This window comes from Colius striatus, chromosome 12 (assembly GCF_028858725.1).
Source record: "Colius striatus isolate bColStr4 chromosome 12, bColStr4.1.hap1, whole genome shotgun sequence".
Classification (NCBI taxonomy): domain Eukaryota; kingdom Metazoa; phylum Chordata; class Aves; order Coliiformes; family Coliidae; genus Colius; species Colius striatus.
Genome location: NC_084770.1, coordinates 8,271,601 through 8,294,249, shown reverse-complemented (window position 1 = coordinate 8,294,249; position 22,649 = coordinate 8,271,601). Strand labels below are relative to the sequence as shown.

The 22,649-nt window shown below is 46.3% G+C and overlaps 1 protein-coding gene across 2 annotated transcripts in view; it reads right to left on the bottom strand.

The window, feature by feature from the left end:
• Positions 1-20,401, bottom strand: part of CCDC50 (coiled-coil domain containing 50) — a 44,005-nt gene extending 23,604 nt beyond the window's left edge. For both annotated transcript variants that reach the window (XM_062005760.1, XM_062005762.1), the window contains exons 1-3: positions 20,219-20,401; positions 3,400-3,462; positions 1,970-2,099 (exon numbers count right to left, since the gene is read on the bottom strand). In XM_062005760.1, coding sequence (XP_061861744.1) covers positions 1,970-2,099; positions 3,400-3,462; positions 20,219-20,267 — 242 coding nt within the window. In that variant the 5' untranslated portion in view covers positions 20,268-20,401. The remainder of the gene's footprint in view (positions 1-1,969; positions 2,100-3,399; positions 3,463-20,218) is intronic.
• Positions 20,402-22,649: the final 2,248 nt, after the last annotated feature.

Below are 22,649 nucleotides of genomic sequence, written 5' to 3'. Positions count from 1 at the left end.
CAGTGGTAATTAAATACTGGGACTGGACTAACTAATCATCTAAGCTAATGTTTCAACTTGACTGGGCCTAAGAAAACAGGTTAAAAAACTTTGACAGCTCTTCCTCAGTTTCTTTAGTGTGAGTTCAAGTGTCCATCAGTTCCCAGAAATGAGGCAGAGCAACATGTCACCATCCCTGAACATCACACCTGCATGTCCTTCATTCCTGGACAGCCAGGAGCATTAATAGCATCAGGGAAACTCCACATCAGTTTAGGAAAAAGAGAAAGAAGTCAGTGTGATCAGGAAGCTTCCATTCATGTTGGCTGTAGCAACTAATTGTTGCCAGATGAGGGAAAAAAAATGAAAGGGTTTAAGGGAACCATTTGAAAGAACTGTTCACATTAGTGTAAGAGAATCAGCACTGTACTGGGAGTAAAGCAAGGAAAGAGCATATTTGCATGGTATTTATGACAGCTATTTTAGCAGCCTTGCTACTACACTTGGCAGTGTGCAGACTGCTCAGTTAGATGTGAGAGGTGCTTTTAAAGAAGCATGAAAAAAAAAGTTTGATGCTTCCCTGAATTCTTAAAAAGAGAAAAGTTATTTCCATTCTCTCTCATTTCTGAATCTAGGATTTGAAAGACAGAAGAAAGCACAGAAATTTGAAGAGCTTTTTTTACAGGTTTTTTAAAATGTTTCTAAAGATCACTCAGTTCTGCCCCTTTACCCCTCCATCATCTTTCAATGTCAAACTGTCCTAGACAATACAGAAAGCAACAGCAAGGAGGATCATTCTGTTGCCGGAACATGCTGATCTTGCACAAGGAAGAGACAGTGGAAACATGTAAAGAATTAAGGAAGCCAAAGATCCAGTTTCAAAAGGATGCACTTCTTTTACTGTTCTTACAAAAGAGCTCACACTTTCAGGAGCGGAACTGCTGCTGACACAACATTTTGCGTCAGTAGTTCTGCCTATAACTTGGCTCACAAAGTTCATGAATCCCATTTTACAGATTACTACAACAAGAAAATTGTTTGCAGTTCCCAGCAAGTAACAAAACGGAATCATCTGTGTCATACAAAATTAACTTTTATGTTGTCATATACATGCTCACATCTCTAATTGGTAACAAAGACAAAATCATTGAAAGAAAGCAGACTTGAGGTACACACATTTGTCTACACAGTGATTCCTCAGTATGCTGGGAACATTAAAAACAGTAGCTGATTTGTCATGCCCCAACTTCAAAGCTTTTATGAGCAGCTCCTTTGAAGCCAGTTCTAGATCTCACACATCTGCAATACAGAGCTCTTCTACTCCATTGCTATCTCTCCCAGATGAGCCACCCAGAGTTTGTGAACCACCAACAGCTGTACCTGGTGGGTGGCATCACAGACCATGACAAAAGCCAGGAGGCAGCAGAGCTGCCGGGAGACAATCCTGCCCTGCAGATCCTGCATTTGCAGGGAGCCTCATCAGAAAGCAAGCTGCTATCCCCCATTGTTGGGATCTGACTGAGCTCTCTCCCACAATCCATTTGTTACATCACACAGACTGTAAGAGACTAGGGGGGAAGACAAAAAAACACCCTCAAATGCCCTGCTCCTCCCTAAAAAAAACAACCAAACCAAAAGAAACCAGCTCCAAAGCCTAGGAGGCATGGCACACAAAGCCAAATCACAGGCCACAGGGTTAAATCTGGTGTGTGGGGCCTGAGCAAACCTGCAGAGGAAATTGGATTGCTCAATAAATAGCCTCTCACCACTGCTGCAGAAGGCAGTGACTGCAAGATAAGCCTCGGTCCCCAACACTCATCTCCACCAACTGATCCTGGGCCACAGTAGATAGTCAAAAGAAAAAGGAAGCAAAAGCAAAAGGCTGATCAACCCAAACTCCACATACTGTCAATCACCCAAATCAAGGCAGCTGATTTCAGTGCTCTGACCAAACAGGATCAGCATTTCAACAGTTCCATCCCACACTCACAAGTCTTTCCGGTGTTTTTGGATTTGAGCACGTGCTTTCAGATCCTCTTCTTCTTGCAGTTGCTTGGCCATCTGCAAGTCATGTTGTACCAGACGATTACGCTGAACATTTGTTGCCAAGTGATGCTCAACTGGAAATAAGCACAGGCAAGAACCCCCAAATCAGCCTGAAGAACTTCACGTGACAAGACAGAGCAAGTGGGTGGGAGATTCCAGGCCAGAAAGGAAGATGGTTCCTGGCAGGAAAACACCATGTAGTATCCCTAAAGGTGGGGAAGTCCTGAACTGAAATTATGCTACCAGCTTGAGACTGCCTCATTTCAGCACTGAGGAGGCTGTATATGGGTGTTGTTACCAAAACATGATCTGAATACCTTAATCACATCCAGGTTTATAGGTAATGCTTTTTAGGCTTTTAATTTCATTTTCTGGTTATCTTAGGTTAATAAAGTGAGTCTGGAAGGGACCACCAGAGGCCAGGAAGGATGAGCTGAACCTAAACCACTTCTGATGGATGGTTCTCTAATTCATTCTCAAGAACCTCTAGAGCAGGAAACTCATGTCACTCTCAACATAACCAGTTCCAGAATCTCACTATGTTTAAATTTAGCAACAGATCAACTGAGTACAACAGCAAGCCCTTTACCATACATGGATACTGCCTGCAAGAAAAGATGACTACATGAGCTGCAGCTGAGAGCCATCTTTAATTCAGCAGTCTCAGGTTCTAGCAGCAAGGTCACATCTTTGGCACAAGTAGCTGGCATGGTATTAACACCTAGCACTGGTAGATACTAATGGTCTTGGCACTTAAAGCAGATTAGAGAGGCCACCACACCTGAAACTGCAATGCAAATATATCCAAAGCAACAGATAAGCATATTAAAAAAACCAATCACCAGTCACTTTGAAGTTCATGGCTGTATTTTTTTCTCCTTTTTAAGCCTTTTCAGTGTACAGCTGCTCTACCTCAAAATGTCTTAAAACAAAGCCTCCTTTCAAAAGGCAGGCATTAGCAACCTGAAACAAGCAAACAAAGAGATTATCTTCTGGTTGCACATCAGTTCAACCTATGAAACCTGAAGCTTCCAAAATTGCTAGCCATTTCTAAAAACTTCACACAGCAACAAAACCTCAAGTGCAGTCCTACAAGCAATTTTATCATAAACGGCATAAACTCAACTCTAAAGGAGAGCACAAAATTGAAACATGAAATGTAACTATCTTCAGGGTACAATGCAAGCTGGGACAGAATGCAGAGTAGTGTTACAGAACAATGAAGACAGCAATGATAAAATGTATTCCATTTAAAAGAATAAAAGTGAAATAAAAGCAGGGAGGATTTTTCTTAGCAAAACAAAACAAAAAAAAGGTCAGCTATCTGTTGGGACAAATTTGCTTCAGTGTGTTCCAAAGACCATTGTTACTTACTCTCTTGCTCCTGTAAGTTATGGGCCAAGGTATGATCTTCCAGAACAGCGAAGTCACGACACACTGGATGGGGAAAGAGAGTCAAGAGAATTAGCACCAGGAGCAAAAAAAAAAACCCCACCCAAAACATCAAAAGAGCTATGGGGGCCAGGGGGGGCATCCATACACAGTGACTTCTGACACACTGACCACCAGCCAAGGTCTGGACCTGTAGGGTTTTTTTTCCCTCCTGCACTTGTGGTTATTTTTGCATGCACTCACTTCTTTGTCCCTGTTTGTATCAACAGTTTTCTCCACTCTCCCCTCCACCTCTGCTTCTTTAGAACAGAGCTGCCCATGCCACCACTGGATTAGACTTTGTGTACAAAACTTTGTATTCCACACAGATTTACACCAGTGCCCACGCTCAACTAAAACTAAGGGCAAGCATATGTGCTTGCTATGATATTCTTTGCCATGTTAAAGGGCCTGAGAATAATAGTTTCTCTGCACAAAGGCACACACACACTGTCATCTCTGCAGAGCTAAGCAGACAGCTTCATGACTCTCGCCACAAGCATTTCTACCAGCTCAGGCATCCTTTTACAGTTGTCTTTTGTAAGCTTCATTGACTTTTTCAATTGCAGATGGTGGATTTGTACCTAGAACCTAAATATAGGATCAATGGCAGGGATAAGCACAACTTCTTAAAGACATGCTGAAAATGACCTGGAGACAAGCTGAACGGGAAGGGGACGAGCTCTCTTTGGCACCAGTCTGAAAGTAGCGGATTTTTGCCAATGCCTATCACTTTCACACTTGAACTTTCAAAGGAACGCTCTACCCACACTGTAGAAAAACACCAGTGTTTATTTTTAACTTGTTTTGATAGGCAGCAGAGCCACAAAACATAAGTCACATACATACTGGGACAGGGGCACACACATAGCATCTGGTTCAGTCTTTTGGTGGGGGGTACACATCAGCTTCTCAGTAAACCCAAGATAAATTGTGACCTGTGCCCCAAAACTGCAGGATGGGGCCTCACTTTACACATCTGCCATGCACAGTGCAGGGTTCCCATCTCCTTCAAGGGGAATTAAGGCACAGACACTGAAAAATTTATGCTGGGGAGGTCTGTCACTTGTTTTCCCCTCAACGTGACAAGATAAGCAGCTTAACGGGACCTGGAGGGGGAATATCTCCTATTTGAATCATACAAAGCAGAGAACTATGAGGTGCTTCCAACACCACAGAGAGAGCTATTGCACTCCCAGGCAAAACCTCTGGGGAAGAACAAGGTTTTTCTTTAGCATAGGACAGTGACACCCTAGAAGAGAATGTGAAAATAACCCCAAAACCCCCAGAATGTACTAAAACTACAAGGGGAATTTATAAGGAATCCATTTATGAAACGGTTCAGAGAGAAGAAACATTTCCATCATCACAAAGGGTGGAAAATAGAAGGAAATGAGAGGTGTCTGTGTCTTCCTGAGTCTCAGTCTCACAAGCCTTCCCTCTGCTCACACTGATGCACATGCTCAGCTAGAGAAGTGTCAAGATTCTTCCTCTGCACTCAGGTATTTTCACAAAATATCTAGAAGGGTTTCTAGTTGTGTGGAGTAAGAGGTCAGATAAACCATTACTGTATCCAACAGAACTTTTTGGTTGAGTCTTTCTGCACTGGAGGGTGTTTCACAGATGACAAAAACTTCTAACAGCAGAGCAGTGCTTCAAGGAAGGAGAGTGACAAACAGCAGGGTGGAGATGAGGACAAAGATTATGGTTATAGGTTCTCATAGTGACTCACTTTAAGCAAGTACAATTCTGGATGGTGCAATTACAGTTTTGTTGTTGCTTTTTTCTATTGCAACTTATTTAAAAAAAGAAAGATTATATAAAACACTAAACAGCACTGAAACACTTCCAGGGGAAATTTGTGTATAAATACAGAAATGTTACCTTCAGCCACTGATCTGGAAAAGCCACAGCTGAGTTGAAGGCAGCAGTACTAGTCACAGGTGACACACCCAGGGTGCTTGGTGGTCATGAACATGTTGTTATGGGATAGGGCAAAGGGAACTTGTCCACAGAGGTGTTATTTCTGTGGTCTCTAATGCTACCTCATCTTCACAGCACAATTGTGGAACAGCCATCTTCTGCTTAAAACAAGCATCATCTGGCCTGCTGGAAAGGCACATCCAACTCAGAAGTTTAAGCACTACTCTCAGGTCTCAGGTCAGAGCTAAAGCATAGCCACCTCAATACAGAGCCATAAACAATCTGCCTAGATTTAGGGCTGTACTTTTACCACCACATAGTCAAGAAGGAGCACTTACTCCTGATAGTTTAAAAAAAAAAAGAGGGAGGAAAGTGTTATTTTTAACTGCAATAGGCCTCTGAGCAAGTCCACTGCACAGCTGCCTGAACAGCTGCAGTAGCAAGACAAGGCAAACAGCATAGAAGCAAGGATGAGCATTTCAGAGCTGCAGATTTTTTGCATAAAGATTGCTGCTGTAATAAAAGCTCACGAAAGCACATCCCAGTCTTCCCAATTCCTTTCTGCACAGGCTCATACGCTGCTCTGATCCTCATCGTATTTGAGCTCTGTCTCACCAGTCATGAAGCTGCTCCATCCCCCTCAGGCAGGCAGATGTGCAAAAGAGGACTTTAGGGTTTTTTACTCCATTTACCCACAGCCAGACACACTTCTATATTTGTTTGAGAAGAAACATGTTGATAGAAACATGCTTGGCATACAGGGGATAGAGTGGGAGGGTCATGGTAAAACACTGCTGCTCCTCTCTTGATAGTCTTGCACCACCCCCAGAAAAGTTTCGTCTCCCCTGGTGAGCTTCATTCCTACAATGTAGCAACAACTGTGTAACCCTTTTTGATTGACAGGCCACTAAAACCTTCCTAAAGAAAGCATGGACTCCTCAAATAAAAAAGCCAATTGCATATTGTATCTTCTAAATGCTCTTCCAGAGATCTCCTGCGAGTAGCTCATGGGTTTGCAAAGTTAAACAAACAGGGACAATGCAAGTGGAGACAATGTCCTGGGACAAGACAGCAAAGTGCGGAGCTTACATGTGAATACAGGGGCTGCATCTTAAACCTGTGCTGACTATCCTATCCAAACTGGATAACTATTCACAGTGTGTACACTGGAAGCTGCCAAGTGTCTGAGCTCCACAGTGCCCTCATTTCGCAGAGGACACCTCTGAGGCAGCTGGCAGCAGCAAGTCTGGGGTTTGCTCCATGTTTGGATTCATTTGAGCACTGCTGATGAAGCTGCATGTACACTATGTTAAAGAGCTCTTAGAAACCCACAGATGGACAGCTCAAGCACACAGCCCTTGCTTTGCTACTGTCAAAAACTTGTCTGGGCTCCCTGCCCCTAACTCAGCTAAGCACATTATTCTCAAGTCCCATCAACCAGAGAACAATGTGCAAAGGAAGATGAGGACATCCCATTATAAACACAATGTCAGCCAGCCAGGTCCCCAGATATGAGGGCATCTGAAATTCCCTAGCAAGTCTGGGGGTGATGGTAAGTGCAGAGACCTCCCTCCATACTAGGTCCAGTGCCATGGCATGAAGTCAAGTATGACTGCAGCTGCCAGCAAGGCCAAGTGAAATCAACTCTCCACCTCTTAAGACACGCATCCAACAGTGAGACGACTACAAAGTAACTGGAGATGTGGAGTAGCCCAGCATCTCCTGAAATGAAGCTTCATCAGTGCTGTCCAGCCTCAGCATGACCCCAGCACACTCATTACTAGGTATTATGTCCACTGGGCTTGTTCTGAGAAATAGGATGGCCACAATGACAATCAGGAGACTCACATCCCCTCCTCTCCAAAAGGCTTCATATCTAAGGGGAAAGAAATCTATTTCCTTATTCCCTAACTGTATACCTAAAAAATGAAAGGCACTATTAATGCTGCGTTCACTGCTGTGAATTAACCTGACTCACAATCTCCAGGCCCTGGCCGTGAGCCATCAGACAGTCAAACAAGCAGCAGGGGTGGAATCAGAGCAGCTACAATTGGCAAGTCCAGTGAAGCATGAAACATTAACAACAGGTTTACCACAGCCTGATTAAGCCAATCTGCCTCAGCACAGCAGGCAGCAGGCCTGGGATATATGCTTCTGGCACAGCTGTCAATGAAAAAAATGCCAGCCCAGGAATCCCAGCCACTGCCAGAGCCAGCAGAGATGCCAAGAGGGAAAGATAAGGGCAGAAGCATGGCTGGAAGCATCACTTTCTGCAGTGGTGGTGGGCTGCAGAATCCATACAGCAGTATGAAAGAGGGAGCTCCCTTGTTGGAGGGATCCTATAGAGCTTCTCTGCAAGCCCAAAGCACAAGTCTTCTTCACTGGCAGAAGCTTAGTCCAATAACGTGCATCAATACATCCGAGGTTGTATGGTTGCAAGCTCTGCCTTTATGGCTGAGATAATAGTGTCTCTAGGTACAACTTAGCAAAATTTCACAAAGTAATACTTCGCTTTTTCTATTCTGCCACCTGCCTCACTAGCTTTCTCCAGCATTACCTCAGCTCTCTAGCTCATCATTCCTAACACCAAATTGCTTCAAATAGAGTGAGATAAGCACAACAGAGAAGCAAAGACAGCCTCAGGCGTTGCTAGTGACACTCAGTGTGTGACAAAGATACAGGTAATGTCCAGGAATGGACAGCATGCTTGTGCGCTGTCTCTACAAGAGGTCAAATCCCACTGGCTTCTCAAGCCAGGCTTACAAGAAAGCAGCCCCTGCCTCTGCCTGAAGTCTTAGACTGTGTTTTGACATGTGCTGAAGGGCTCAAAGGCCCCCTTGGTTGACATGACCCATACACTGTGCTCTGGGACACAGGCCAGTTCAATGACCCAGGGACCACATACGCATGCTCCAAGCATTTCCTTTTGAGTCTTCAAAAACATCTCCTGCTCCCCACCCCCTCCACTCTTTCCACTCTCAACATTTTCCCATCAAGCATCATATACTGGACAATTCACAAAATAAACTAGGAGGTGTGAGTCATGCTTAGTTTAGAGCATCTGCAGGTTTTGAATACTGAAGGTCAGGAGGGAAAGGAAACACAAAAGTGGTACAGGGAAAAAACACAGTTTCATCAGCTAAAAGAAAAATCACTTTTAAGGGCCTACAGAGCTGATGAATGAAGTGGCAAGGAACAAGCACAGCCTGTTACAAGCCAGCAGTTTCAGGAAGATGCAGAGTTATGAAGATCTCTGCAGATTAGAAAGCAATCCAGGACCTCATAGAGACTCTTACCAGCAGGGACCAGCCAAGCAACTCCAAGCCAGGTAAGCCCTCCAAAATCTGCAGATCATTTCCTTGAACCAAAGCCAACACGACCAAGCAACCACTCAGCGCGAGAGGCTACCTAGAGGGCTGTTTCCAGAGGAAACACACAATGGGAACGTTTCCTTCTCACCCCAGCAAAGCTGCTCTACGAGACACATAGCCTGACCTCAGAGTTTCTCATTTCCATCTGTCTCTCCCATCACACCAAGAGATGCCTGAGCTCCTGCTACCACACACGGATGCTGACAGAGACTGGCCAGGACACGCCTGGGCTGCTGCAGCTGCAGTTACACAGACTGCATTCCTAGGACCTTCTTCACCAGGCACTCCCAGTGCCAAGCACATCAGAAAACTCAGGCAGGGAAAAGGTGGCTCCTAGGCAGAGGGCAGGGCTGGGCAGCCTGGCAAAGGGAACAATTTCCGCCTCTCAGCCACAGCACCAGAGAATCTCACGTAACCTGGAGCTACAAAGCAGCACAAGAAGACTAGGCAGCCCCATGGGGAACTAATTCTCAAAAGCCTAATTTTCAAAAGCATAAACAAGCAAAGCAAAACAATAAAAATATTGCCACCAAACCATAAGGGTTTTTATTGGCAGTCTTGGCCTGGAAGCTGAGAACAGCATGGGATTTGGGAAACGGGTTATCCTCTCTGTTCTAAGCTAATGCCTTGAGGTCAAGGGCATGAGAGATTTGTGCTCTATCTGCATTGTTCTCCAACAATAAGTTCTCACGTGCCCAACTATGCTTTAAAAAGGAAAACTATATATATTTTGGAACCAAATCCTTAGAACATTAAGTTTAAAAAATAAACTGCCTTGAAATAGAAATCAGCAGCATTCACAAAATGCCTTCTCCAAGGCTACAGATTCTCCTTCTATAGACCTGCCTGCAAACTCTAATAGTGGGCATCAAGCTGAGAGAGCATCTGCTGAATATCCCAAAGCAGTAGGTGATGTGCTTGCACAGTATAAACAGGAAGCTGGAGATATAAGATAAAAAAAAAACAACACAAGGGAGCCCAAAAGGTCATCCTAGAGCATGCCCCAACCTTAAAATCTGATAAAATGTATCATTCTGCTTTTATTACAGAAGCCTGACATCTTTTTCATCAATGGATAACTGCACCCTACATCCCTTCATCTGCAGTCTTTCTAAATAAGAGCAACTCTTCTTTCCTTAAAATACAATTCATAGGTCAAGAATGGTAAAGACATTGACTTACAGAAGAAAATACTGAGTTAAAGCATTTCAATCTTGGGCACACAGACATACTTGAAAATGTTTTGAACCTTAAGAAAGACTGGCACTCACATTCAGCATTTTCATCCAGGTCCAGCTGGGTACCCAGATATAAAGTAATACCAAATCCTCTCAGTCCCATAGCCAACACTGCTGCTACAGCTGCTGCTTCCTATTCTGGAATTGCACCGTTGACCTATCAGTAATGTATGTTCAAGTGGACAGGTATAAAAGCCTTCAAGGTAGCTACCTCAACCAGAGGTGACTTGGCTAGTGTCCTGGTTTCAGCTGGGATAGAGTTACTTTTCTCCCTAGTAGCTGGTGTCTTCAATTTAGTGTGAGAATAATGTTGATAACACACTGATGTTTTGCTTGGTGCTAATATCCTAAGCCAAGGACTTTTCGGTTTCCCGTGTTCAGCCAGTGTGGAGGTTCACAAGAAGCTGGGAGGGAGCACAGCCAGGACAGCTAACCCCAACTAGCCAAAGGGCTGTTCCACACCACAGGACATCATGCCCAGTATATAAACTGGGGGCAGTTGGCAGGGAACACCAGAGCCTGGTCAGCAGGTAGTGACCTCTTTCTGGTTTTGTTACCTTCCTTTTCATTACAATTATGATATTTTATTTCAATTATTAAACTGTTCTTACCTCAGCCTATGAGTTTGGGATTTTTTTTTTCCAAATTCTCTTCCCCATCCCATCAGGAGTGAGGGGGTGTGAGCAAGTAACTGTGTGGTGCTTAGCCGCCAGCTGGGGTTAAACCACATCACTGAGTTTGACACTACAGCCAAGCAGTAGACTCCAGGCAGCCAAACACACACTTCACTGACAATATTTGAGACATAACTGGGTCTGTGTGTGGAGGAAGTTAATTAATCATCAAGGAGAACAAACCTGCTTCTGTAGTCGTCCTCTCCAGCATCTGACACAGCCTTAGTTGACTCGGCTAGGACCACATGCACAAAATGAATAACCAACAATAAAGACAGGGAGAAGCTTTACCAGCAGTCAACTTTCAACACTGCCTCCCGATCATGGATCACAGCAAACCAAACAAGGCTGCCTCCAACAGCTGTGTTTTACTCTCCCTTTGCCAAAGGGCAAACCACTACACGAGTCAGCGGTGAGCAGGGCAGGAGTGGCCTTCACCGGGAGAGGTCAAAATCCCTGGCTCATACAGATGTCACCATGAGCACTACTGTAGCTGTAAAATGTCCCTTCAGCAATGTCCCACAGCTAATAAGACACTGTCCTTTTCTGGAGGCTTTTGCTTTTACAGACAGAATGTCATGACAATTTTAGTTTTAAGTCCAATATCAGTCACTTAAACTGGTGTAAGGGAGTGGGAAAAGAAAAAGTGTTTCCTTTCATGCACAACTCTAAACAGCCACCCACTCAGAAAACTGCTCAGGCATGGAGCTTGCATCTCAAGAGATTTGCACTACACATGCTCCCTTCCCCCAGACCCATCTCAACAGTAATCACCATATTTTGCCTCGATCTGTTTACTTCAGCTTTTATTTCAGCATTTCAGGCAATTTCATACTACACAAAACTCTTGGAAGGACATGCTGAAATTCACAGATAGGCAACACTTCTGTTCTCTGCTAAATGCAAACCCAAATCCCTTGTTTGGTTCAGTAGTTTTTCTAAGGTTCAGGGTGCCTTTCAGGAACCATTACAGCCTGGATCTCAGATCCTTCACTAGTATTTCTAAGCCCTCAGTTTCAGGCTGTGGTGAACAACCTCACACAGCAGCTCCAGAGTCAGGCAGGCAGCTGGGAGCACAGATAACTCAAAGTGTCAGCTCTCCTAGGCTTCTCATCCAGCTTAATCCTAAAAGATAATGTAGCAAAATAGAAGGGGTACAGAACTCACAAAGGGAGCTCTCAATGCCCCTCTGGTCTGAGTTCAAGCACTGACTCAGTTTGGTGACTGTTTATGCAAGGCTGACTCCTGAAAGCCTGACGCCCACACAGGAGGTGCCAAGTGCCAAAATAAGGTTCTAGTTCCTCTTGAAACCCCACAGTGTGGTTTTACACCACAGAGACCCGCAGTCATTTGGAGGAACAAGCATCTCTGGAGAGAACAAGCAGAACAAAGATTTCTTCAGAGATAACACTTTCTTCTCAGCCTTCAGGCGACTAGAGCCAAGCCCAAGACCTCTCCAAAGCTTGTAGTTAAACCAGAGCTGCGGCAGGAAGGACAGACTGCAGCATCAGTGCACATGCAAACAAGCCAGGTTTTATGCATCTAGATCAGAGACCAAAAGAACCAAAGTCCCAGGAGGACGGGCTTCAGGGCAGCCTCCTAGCCTTACTGGAAACCTGGTCAGATGCTACATTTGAAGTTGGAGGTGTTTGAATTGATCCTGCAATCGGCTCTGATTCTTGCACAGATTCCTACCAGCTTCCCTTTTCCTAGAAAGGTGGCTGTGAGGCTCCTGTCTGCCACCCATTCAGTAGTTGCCAGCACTGCAAATCTGCTCCTAAGAATGGCTTCCCTCTACCTAACCAACCGAGGATGCTCTGCTCGCTTTCAAAACCCCTTTCCTTTGCTTTGCCAGCTTCTCAAGGGTACTCTCTCCTCTCCCTCCTCACTATGTTTAAGTTCTCCAGCTTTGTCATCTCTGGAGAACACAAAATACCAAAGCTGGTCCCAGGTCAGTCAAATCCTCCCTATCCACCTACCACAGAGTCACAAATCAGTAAAGTTGTAGCACTAACAATACCGACCCCTTCCTGTCAAAGTCTACTGTTGGCACACTGCCCTTAGAGCAACTAAAGATTTAAAACAGTGCCATAGAGGGCAAGAATAAGTCCCTGGCCTCTGGGGCCAGATGGGCAGGGAGGCAGAGCTCCCAGCATCAACCTTGAGCAAACTCCTTTGTGATATTCATGCTCACAGCTCACATGCAGTGCAAAGCATGAGGAAGAAGCAGTCTGGCAGCCTTCTAAATGCCTCCTTCTGTCTGAGAGCACAAAATGAACGCCAAGTCAGTCAGTAGTAACATTTTTGCTTTGAGAGCTAAATCACTTTTAGGGGATACTGTATATTCACAGCAGCTTAAAAAAAAAAAGAAAAAACAACAACAAAAAAGTCCTAGTCAAGTCCCTGTAACGCCACAAACAAGGTCAGGACAGCCCAGCCTCTTCCTAGCACCAACTTCCTTCCGAAACCTGGCGCCAACCGAATCGCCTGCAGGAGAGCACAGGCCTGTGAACAGCAGTGCTCTCTGCGTGCCACTGAAACAGCCAACACCCTGGTGGCTTGGAAAATTCCCAGCTCTTTCCCTGCTGTCCTGTACTGCTTCACCTCAGCCCCAGCAGCACTGCCAACACCTGCAGGAGTTACCGGTGAATTTAAGACATAAATTCTCTCTGTCCAGCCAGCATCTCAACAATAAAACTAATTTCAGAACAGAGGGATTAAAAGTTTCTTCCCACCAGGATCCCACAACTAAGGTTTGCCATATCCATAACAGACATATGATAAACTCAGATGCTTTTGCAGAGCAAAACTGCTCTGTCATGCAGAGGGGGAGAATCTTTTCATCCAGAGACAGGTCAGCACTTCCCCAGTCCATGTGCCGGGTCAGTGGTGACAGTCCCTCTGCAAGGAACATTACCTACCAGGGCACACTTCAACCTCTTGTTCTGTCTGTCTGTAAAGGGCTAAAGTTACATGCACCTTGTCTTCTGGAGATATTTCTGCAGAAATAAAACCCAAACCACTTTAACTGCCAGGAAGTATTCCTGTTTGCATAAACTTCCTTCCCTGCTTTTATCCCACTATTTCTCAGGTCATTACGTTAGGGTCCTTAAAGTACGCATGCCTTCAAATATTTGTTCACTTATGTCCCCTCCCTCTTTGCTACTGCTGAAGGACCACCACATATTAAGTCCACGTTAACATTTGTTCTTAAGCTGATTCCTCCAGCCACTGGAGGCAGGGAGAAGAATGACCCATACCCATGTGCACACAGAAACTTTTAGTTTTACTGCACACTGCTTTTTATACCTCCTTTGAAAAGAGAAGAAGAGTGACTCACTTGCAAACCCACTTCAACTTTCTGTCCTGAACAGCACTCACCGCAGGCAGGGCTGTCAAGAGTGCAGATCAAACCCCTGCCAACACAGGTCCGAGTCAAAAAAGCCCTTCCTATTTTTATTTGGCTAACAGAGCATTGTGGTGGTGGCACCGTGGGTTGGTGTGCAATTAAAATAATCACCAGTCGAGCTTCCAGAGCCTGACACAAAATCCTTGGGCAGGGGCAGAAGGGCTGTGCCAAGCTTCTGAGCAGAGAAGCAATCCAGGGAAAGCAACACCTCTAGCAAACTTAACTCATAGGATGCCTGGGGTTATAGAGTAGCTTTTACAGGCACTCAGGCCTTTCATTCTCCTTTGCTCAATGCCCCGCCTTGCATCTCTTACACATACAGTGTGATGCTGCACTCTCCTGCTTCTTTCCCAGCCTCCACGGTGCCAGGGCCATATAGCACTCACTCAACGAGCTGTGCGGTACATACTGAGAAAGAAAACACAGCAGGAAGGCTTCAGTTTCCATCTGAGAAGGAAGTATAAATGAAGCGTCAAGGAACTTTCACAAGATCCTATGTGTCCTGAGAAAAAGCTGGCACTACAAGGTAAACACAGAGCATTTCCAACACACAGCAGCCTCCAGGGAAACAGCAGCCCTGCTTTCCCAGTGGAAGTGCCCAGCAAACACCTTCTACCCCTCACAGTGCGAGCTGCCAGCAGCAGAATAGCAAATATCTTTGTCATCGTTTTGGAGAAAGACAAAAGGACAAGCCAGCAGTGAGTGTCACACCAAAAACTGGACCTAAGCTTCTCGGGTTTTAAGGCAGTTTTACAAATGGACCAGACTCCTTCCTCAGTCCTTCAGTCTCCAAGTCAGCCCTATGTGGAGGAGCAGCACCAAGCAAGTGGCAAGTCAGCCAGCTGGGAAGAGGATGAGGAAGCAGGGAGGGAATATGTCACTTCATCCTTTAAATCATCACATTCATGTGAACTGGATGCCACTGAGACCAAAAGCTTACTCCAGCAAAACACAGAAGTGTCACACAACCCCAAGACATGTTCCATTGCTCCTCCAAGCTAGGTCTTCCTTGGGCCCAGAGAGAGCACAACTGACCTCTCCTGCTCCTGGCATCAGCCATCTCCAACTCCACATGGTATGCACTCACCCTCTGACATTGCTCATGGCTACAGAGCAATGTGGTCAAAGCAAACACAATGTGGTCTGCAACACACCACTCAGTTGGATCGTTACTCAGAGATGGTCAATGTCCAGGTATCACAAATGGGAGAAGGCCCCCAACTCCCTACATCCCCCAGAATCTGGGCAAATCAGAATGTGCTCTTTCTTATTCCAGTCCAAAAACTTGTCAGTAACTAAGGAAACATCCCTGCAGAAGACATCAACGTGAGTCTGGAAGCTCTTCTCTGCCAAAGACTGCTTTTAGAGCACTCTTTTTGCCTCAGTACAACCTCCATGGTGCTTGCAGAGGACAAGTGCTAAGGATCTGAGGGATGGGAGGAGGCAGACCTGCTTGCTCAGTTGTGTTTCAGAGCCAAAAGCACGAAATATGTTAATCCTGCCCATCTCCTCTGCCAAGTGCTGCAGACCCAGAACAACTGAATGCATAATAAAAAAGTTTCACCCAGCTTTAACCAGAAGTGAAATGAGTACCACAGCCTCAGCTACTGAATTCATGCATGCTGGAAAAACAGACTTCCTATGACTCAGAAGAACTGGACATGAACCAGTGACCTAGAAAGAAAAGCCTGTGTCTATGTCCCATCACTCTCCACCTCCTCGTTGCCCTAGAGTCATTCAGTTTGCCTGAATTTTTCAGAGCCCTTCTCCCAGAAAGTCACAAAGCACAAAACCATGACACTATACATCACACTGCAAGGAAAAATCTCAGCTGGAGCCAGAGGGCATGGAGCAGGTGGCTTCACAGTGACCTGCCTGACCCTCAGCTGCTCTCAAAATTGTTGTCCTGATTATACTAATCCAGTTAAAGGCCAACCCTTCCTTCACAGGAGCACAGCTGACACCTCATCCCTCAATGCCAGTCCCCTGAAAAATCCCAAAGCAGAATCCCTCCTTACCAGACACCATGCCTGCCATCAACACTTTCTGAACACACTTCCACCTTTGACAAACATTAAGTTTCTCTTGTCCACTGTTGTGTTGCTGAGCACATACAGGCACCAAAAGCCCTGATATAAGCCGATAACGTCAGTCTGTTCCATGCGACACTGCACCTCAGAGCTGACCCCATTCCCCTGTCATTTGGAAAGACAGCAGCCAGGAGGTTTTTACTGTAGGAGTCTCAGCAAAGGTTACACTAAGCTACAGAGGTCAGAAGGAAGGGGCTGTGGTTGGCTGGAAGAGAGAGACTGATGCATACAACAAACTTTTATTCAATTTATGTTAAAGCAAAAGAGAGCCAGACAGAGAATGCAGTGCCAAGATGGAAAATAAAGATTCAAGTCCTTCCCATTTCCCAAGACCACAGCCAGGAGTGTATCTTTTACTACCAGGTTTGAGAAATTGACCTCTGGCAGCAGACTACAACTAGTAGCATTAGAATGTACAGCTCAGGAGCTTCAGAAAGTCAAATCAGATGCTTAATGAAGAGTAGGAGCCACAGTGTGAGCATTATTGCTGTGTCTCTGCTAGCACGGGTGGCACAATCAGCCTTTGTCAAGGCTGGAGCTCGAGAGACAGCTGCATGGCAGGGTTGGTTCCAACAATTGGCATAGAGGTAGTGCCCTTATACTTTATAATACTACCAAAAATGAATTTAAATAAAAGCACTTGAGGCACTGCAATTTTCTGCAGTTCCAAAGAGCCATACAGTGTTGGAGCAGAGTCAGGGTCTCTCCCTCCCTTTTTCTCGCCCTGTCACTTTTCTCTCCTCACTGAGGATTCAAACTGGCAGGAAGATCAGGAGCCCCTGGCAAGATACCTGGGTTTTACCCACCACTGCTAACAACTGATGGCTCTTGGAGACTGCATTAGACGAGGGTCAAAGCCTCAGTCTTAGCAGACAGGCATTCCCTTCACAAAACTTGCCACAGGCCTGAGCCCTTTGGCAAAGGCAACAACAGCAGACAGGACAACAGGTATGTCCTGCAGAGAGGAGGCAATGTCTGCACAGCTCCAAAGCACCTCAGCAGGAATAACTCCTGTGAGCTCTGCCTGTATGCATGCAGGTAGAGATGCCTTTCAGGTCAATGAAGCAATACACAGTGCTCTGAGATGGCATGGGGAGTTGCACCAAAGAGCTCACTTAAAACGGGCAGACCTTCCCAATTTCAGCTGCTAGTAATGCTGCTAGATCACCAGAGATGAGACAGATCAAGCAGAGCCCACACCAGTTTATTTTATTTGCTCATTAAAATAATAATTCCAGGACACTTTTATCCTCAGAAGGCTTACAAATGAAACCTCTAGTAAGGTTTCATTACACACAGAGACCTACACACAGAGAGCTGGAGAGGGTCAAAAGAACACACAGTGAAAGTTACTTTGTGAAAGGAGAAAATGTCACAGATACTCCAAAGGCTAAGAGAAATACAGGCAGACAAACTCCGCCCACGGGTTGCAACTAACACCAAAACCTTTAGCAAATAACTTACAAGAGCTTTCCTGACCACAGTGGTCAGAACATCCACTTTACTGCCCATGGAGAAATGGCTCTGTAACACCAGACTGCAGCACCAAGTCTGGTTTATACTAGAAAAAGAGTGTTTTGAGGGTGTATTGCACACCAGTCAACCCCTGCCCATAAAATAAACTGGACTGGCTGAAGCAGGAAAATGCCATCTATTATCAGTCCTTCAGGTAACCTAAATGCTTTTAAAGATTAAAAAAAGAAAGTAAACACAAGAAGCAAGGCTTCCTGCAACACCTAGCTATGGTTATCAGATTTTCTCTGCCCTCTTCACACAAAAATGATTTCGCTTGTGGAAGTGTTTGAGAGGCCACACCAGAAGTCGAGGATGACGTTGTCTTGCTGCAGTCCCAGTTACCTGCAGTCAGAGAGAACCTGGACCTGGCCTCCCAAAGGAAAGCTGGTGAAGAACAAAGTATTCAAATCAAAACAATGTTTTTCAGTGTTAATGAATGACTAAACTGACCTTTACCCGAAATGGAGAAAGGGAATGTTTTTCCAGAAAGATCAACAGTGATTTCTGTATCAGGAACAATAAACATTTCCCTAGGTACGGAAGGCAATGCATTTCTTTCCTTGGTTGGCATCAACATCAAGCATGAAATCATGTAATCCAAAGCATAGCTCAGTTTCACCACTTTCCACAACAAAAACAAATGATGTCACTAAACTAAAAGCTTGAAACATGCCTGAGGCTTTGCAGAACACTGCTCGGGCCTCATCTACTTTGCACATTAATCCAATTGCTATCAGGTAACAACAGATCATCACACCAAGACTCTGGAAACTTAATCCACAGTAACCATAGGTGCAAACTCACCAAGGACTGGTTGAGCTACATTGCAACCCTGTCGACATGCTTTCATTCAGCACGTAAGCAACCTTAACTCAATCCAGTTACTTCACTTCAAAAATGATCCAAACTAGACTAAATCAAGGCTACAGAAATTCTGAATGAGTGTCTATACAGGGATTTAATTCACTTTAATCAACTCACTGGAAAGGTTAATTGGATTAATTTCCTTGAGTAACCATGTGTGGATGGACTCCAAGGATGAGATCTTGGTCATGATAAAATGACCAATAGCAATTTACAAGTAACTTAAACAGGATCAACATTAGCTCCCAAAATTTCAGCACGTGGATATTACTTTTCTTCCAGTAGCAATAAGAAGTGAAGCGCTGAAAGATAACAAAAGGCCAAATAGTACCTCTCACTCCCTGTACAGACATAAGCCTTCCACTTTTGACTAGCTGAATCATCAAATTCACAATTGCTATTTGTAAGAATTGGAATTTTAGAAAAGAAATGGCCCATGGCAAAGAAACAAGTTTAAGGACTTTTGATTGTATCGAGACAGACACACAGTGCTCTCCATTACTACAGTGTAAATCTAAAATAATCCAATTTTGACAGCTTTTACAGATCCATAGCACTCTCTCAAAGAACAGACTCTACCTTGAACAAAGCTTTTGAAACACAAAGCAGCTCCAGGGCTTCTTTAATTAAGCTTAAAAGCACATCTGTGAAGCAGATACTGCTAACAGGGAAGCTGAGGCCAGTCTGGCCCAACTGAAGGTGCTTGTGTGTACTGGGCATAGGGTGAACCAGTGGCCCCATGCAGCGGGGGTGCTTACAGCCCACGCTTCCCCTGCACTCTTGGGGTGCACAGGGATTTTGCAGGGTGGAGATGACTGCTTGGTGCTCAAAAGCTTAATGCAAAATCTCCACAAAAAGCCCATAGCCTCAAGGGTTTTTAACCAGGACCTCAACATAGCCAGCCCCCCTCGTATCATCCAGTCTGTGGATAGACACCGTTCTGCTGCTTCCATTTTTCAGTGTCCTGAGCAGAGCCTTCAACCCCAGTCAAGCCATAACTGCCACGAACATATTTGGATGTCAGTACCCTGAAAGGTCTCCCAGTTATTTCACAGCCGATCTATCTCCCGTGGTATCGCACTCCGGCCCCCGCAGCCCTGCTGGCCGGAGGAGCGCGGGGGATGGGGGAAAGCGAAGCAGAAGCGCCGGCGGCCTCGGCTCCGGCACAGACAAAGGGCTGGACCCTCCCCCAGCGCCGCTCCTCGTCTTCTCCCGGGGCGCAGCGGCCCTTCCTCTTTCGCCCCAAGCCTCGGGAACGGCGGCCCGGAGCCGGGCTGGGAGAGCAGCCGCGGCTCTCCGACAAGCTAACGCTGCTTCTGCCCCGCCGGCCCTCCGCCCTCCCTCCGAGTCGCGCAACCGCCGAAGACAACGCACAGGACCGCGGGACTCTTCCCGCAAGCCCCTAAAGGGCCCCGCGCATCCCGCGCGTCCGTGTCGCGGACGGAGCACGGACACCACCACCACACCCCCTCCCCAGGCTGCAGGGGGACCACCAACCGCCCCCGCGGACGGAAAACGGAAAATGACGTTTAGGAAAAAAAAATGAATAAGTAGTTTCTCCGCTTCCTTTGCCCCAAATGGTCCCGGTGCAGGGCCGGGCTCCGCGCCCCCCACCACACACACACACACACACACACACAGAGCGGTCTTCTTCCCCCTCGCCCGGCGTGACCCCCACCTTCTTTGACGCCGGGCAGCTTGGAGTGGTCGATGCCGATGCCGGCCATGGCGAGCGTGGCCCGCGGGGCCGTGGCCGTGCGGGTGTGCGCTGCCCGGGCTGAGGGCAGGGCTGAGGGCAGAGCCGCGGCGCCGTCCGCGCCCCGCGCCACAAAGTTCCCAGCGGCTGGAGCCGGCGCGCGCGGGCGTACGGCGCGGGAGAGGGGACAGAAAGCGCCGGGCGGGGCGGGGCCGCGCTCGCCGCCCCTCTGCCCTCGGCGGGACCGCGCTTCTGCCCCCTCCCCTGCTCAGCAGGAGCGCGGCGGGACCAGAGCCTCACAGCGCCTTTAGTTACAGGTCATTTTACTTTTCTTTGGAGCGGGGACTGGAGCGGCTTTTCTCCGTGTCTCTGTCCCTCGGCGCTTTCTCCTCTGCTTCTGGTCCCGCTCCACCTTCCCGAGCCTTCGCATCCCGTCGCCTCCATGTGTCCCACCGGCCTGGGAAATGAAAACGTGCCCAGGTCCAGCCCGCAACGAGCCAGCTTCTCAGCGCTGTCACAGACACTGCACCGTGCACCTTGTCCTTCGGCGGGGGTGGGGAGGGACGTGAGAGAGTGTGATGAGTTTATCTGTCGGGATGGGCAGAGTTCGAGGAGGGCAAGTGTGGGTGAGAGATTTCTGGACAAGGAGCACCTTGAAAGGCTTTTGAAACCCAGTAGTGCTCTGCCACATATGGGTTGGAACCAGCCTTCAGCAGAGACCAGGAGGACTTACAGCTGCAGTCATAGAATCACACAGAATCTTAAGGACCCCAAAAGATCATGTAGTCCACCCCCCTGCCAGAGCAGGACCACCTAGACTAAGTCACATAGGAACTCATCCAGGTGGATTTTTAATGACTCCAGAGGAGACTCAACAACCCATCTGGGCAGCCCTTTCCAGTGCTCTGTCCACCTTTGTTTTCCAACAGCAAAGAAGCAGCATGAGGTGATGCCCTCTGGGCAAAAGAGAGGAGATAAGAGCAAGAGGATTTGGGGTTTAGGGATGTCTGAGCTTCTCTGGGCTGTGCTTAGCACAACCAAACACTCAGGTTGACTATTCAGTGTTGATCATAATTATCTCAGGAGCATGCAAGCAGCAGATGAATCAGTACTACTATATTTGAAACATGTGACCTCCAGCTTCTATTCTAATGTCCTATGCCCTCTGTGCCACTGGTGAGTAGGGGGACGCAGGGGCTAGAGGTGAGCCAGACCCATCTCCTGCTTCCCCTGGAGCAGGAGAGGGTCTCTGGGGTGTTCTATGCCCTGGACAACTGGGGTGGGTACCGAGAGGGAGATATAGTGAGATGTCAAATCTCAGGAAAAATAGCAAAGGGAATAATCTCCATTTTATTAAGCCACTGAATTGTCCATATTTGTGATTCTTTCTCACACCTAGCATAGCTCTCCCAAGTGCTGACATGTGCTGAGAGCTGATGAGCCTTCTGCTGGAAGGCTATTGTACTCATTTACTGAGAGGTGAGTGGTACAGAGGATGAGCCTCTTGTTCTCATTTGAGCTCAGCCAACAACTAAGCACTATACAGACTCGCTCTTTCTTGCCTCTCTCAGTGGGATGGAGAAGAGAATTGCAAAAAAAAAGTGATACTCATGGTCAGGATAAGAACAATTAAATCACTAAAATCCAATAAAACATATTAATATAAAGAATGAAAAGTATAATCATATTTGGAATGAAAAGGAAGGTAACAAAAAGAGAGAAATCACAGCCATGAAGAAAAAAAAAACCACAAAAAAACCCCAAGTGATGCCCAATACAATTTTTCACCACCTGCCAAACAATGCCTGAGCATCAATTGGCCCCTCCCCAGCAACTCCTCCAGTTTAAACACTGGCCATGACATCTTCCAGTGTGGAATAGCCCTTTAGCTAGTTAGGGTCAACTGCCTAGTTCTGGCCATGGTCCCTCCCCGCTTCTTGTGCGCCTGCTAATGGGCAGAGCATGGGAAACTGAAAAGTCCTTAACTCAAGATAAGTGCTAACTAGCAGCAAGAAAAACAGCAGTGTGTTGTCAACATTAGTTTCACACTTAAATCCAAAACATATCCCTGTACCAGCTACTAGGAGGAAAGTTCACTCTATCCCAACCAAAAAGAGGGCAACCCCCTTCACAGGTACTCCATATGATCATACAGATGGGAATTAGTCACAGGATCTTGTCTCTCCAAGGGACAGCTCACACAGATTATCTCCTGTCACAGTCCTAACTCTGCTCAGCTTCTCCCTCTAATCACCCTTCCACTCACACAAGCCATTCAACTGGACTGCTTGCAAATATTTCCCATGGTTCCAGCCATCTCCATGCTAAGGCAGGGTCTAAAATGCATTTCTATTTTCTCCTAAATTTGAGTTTTTCTGAACACAGTCTTTTTCTCTGGACATCCCTCACCTTT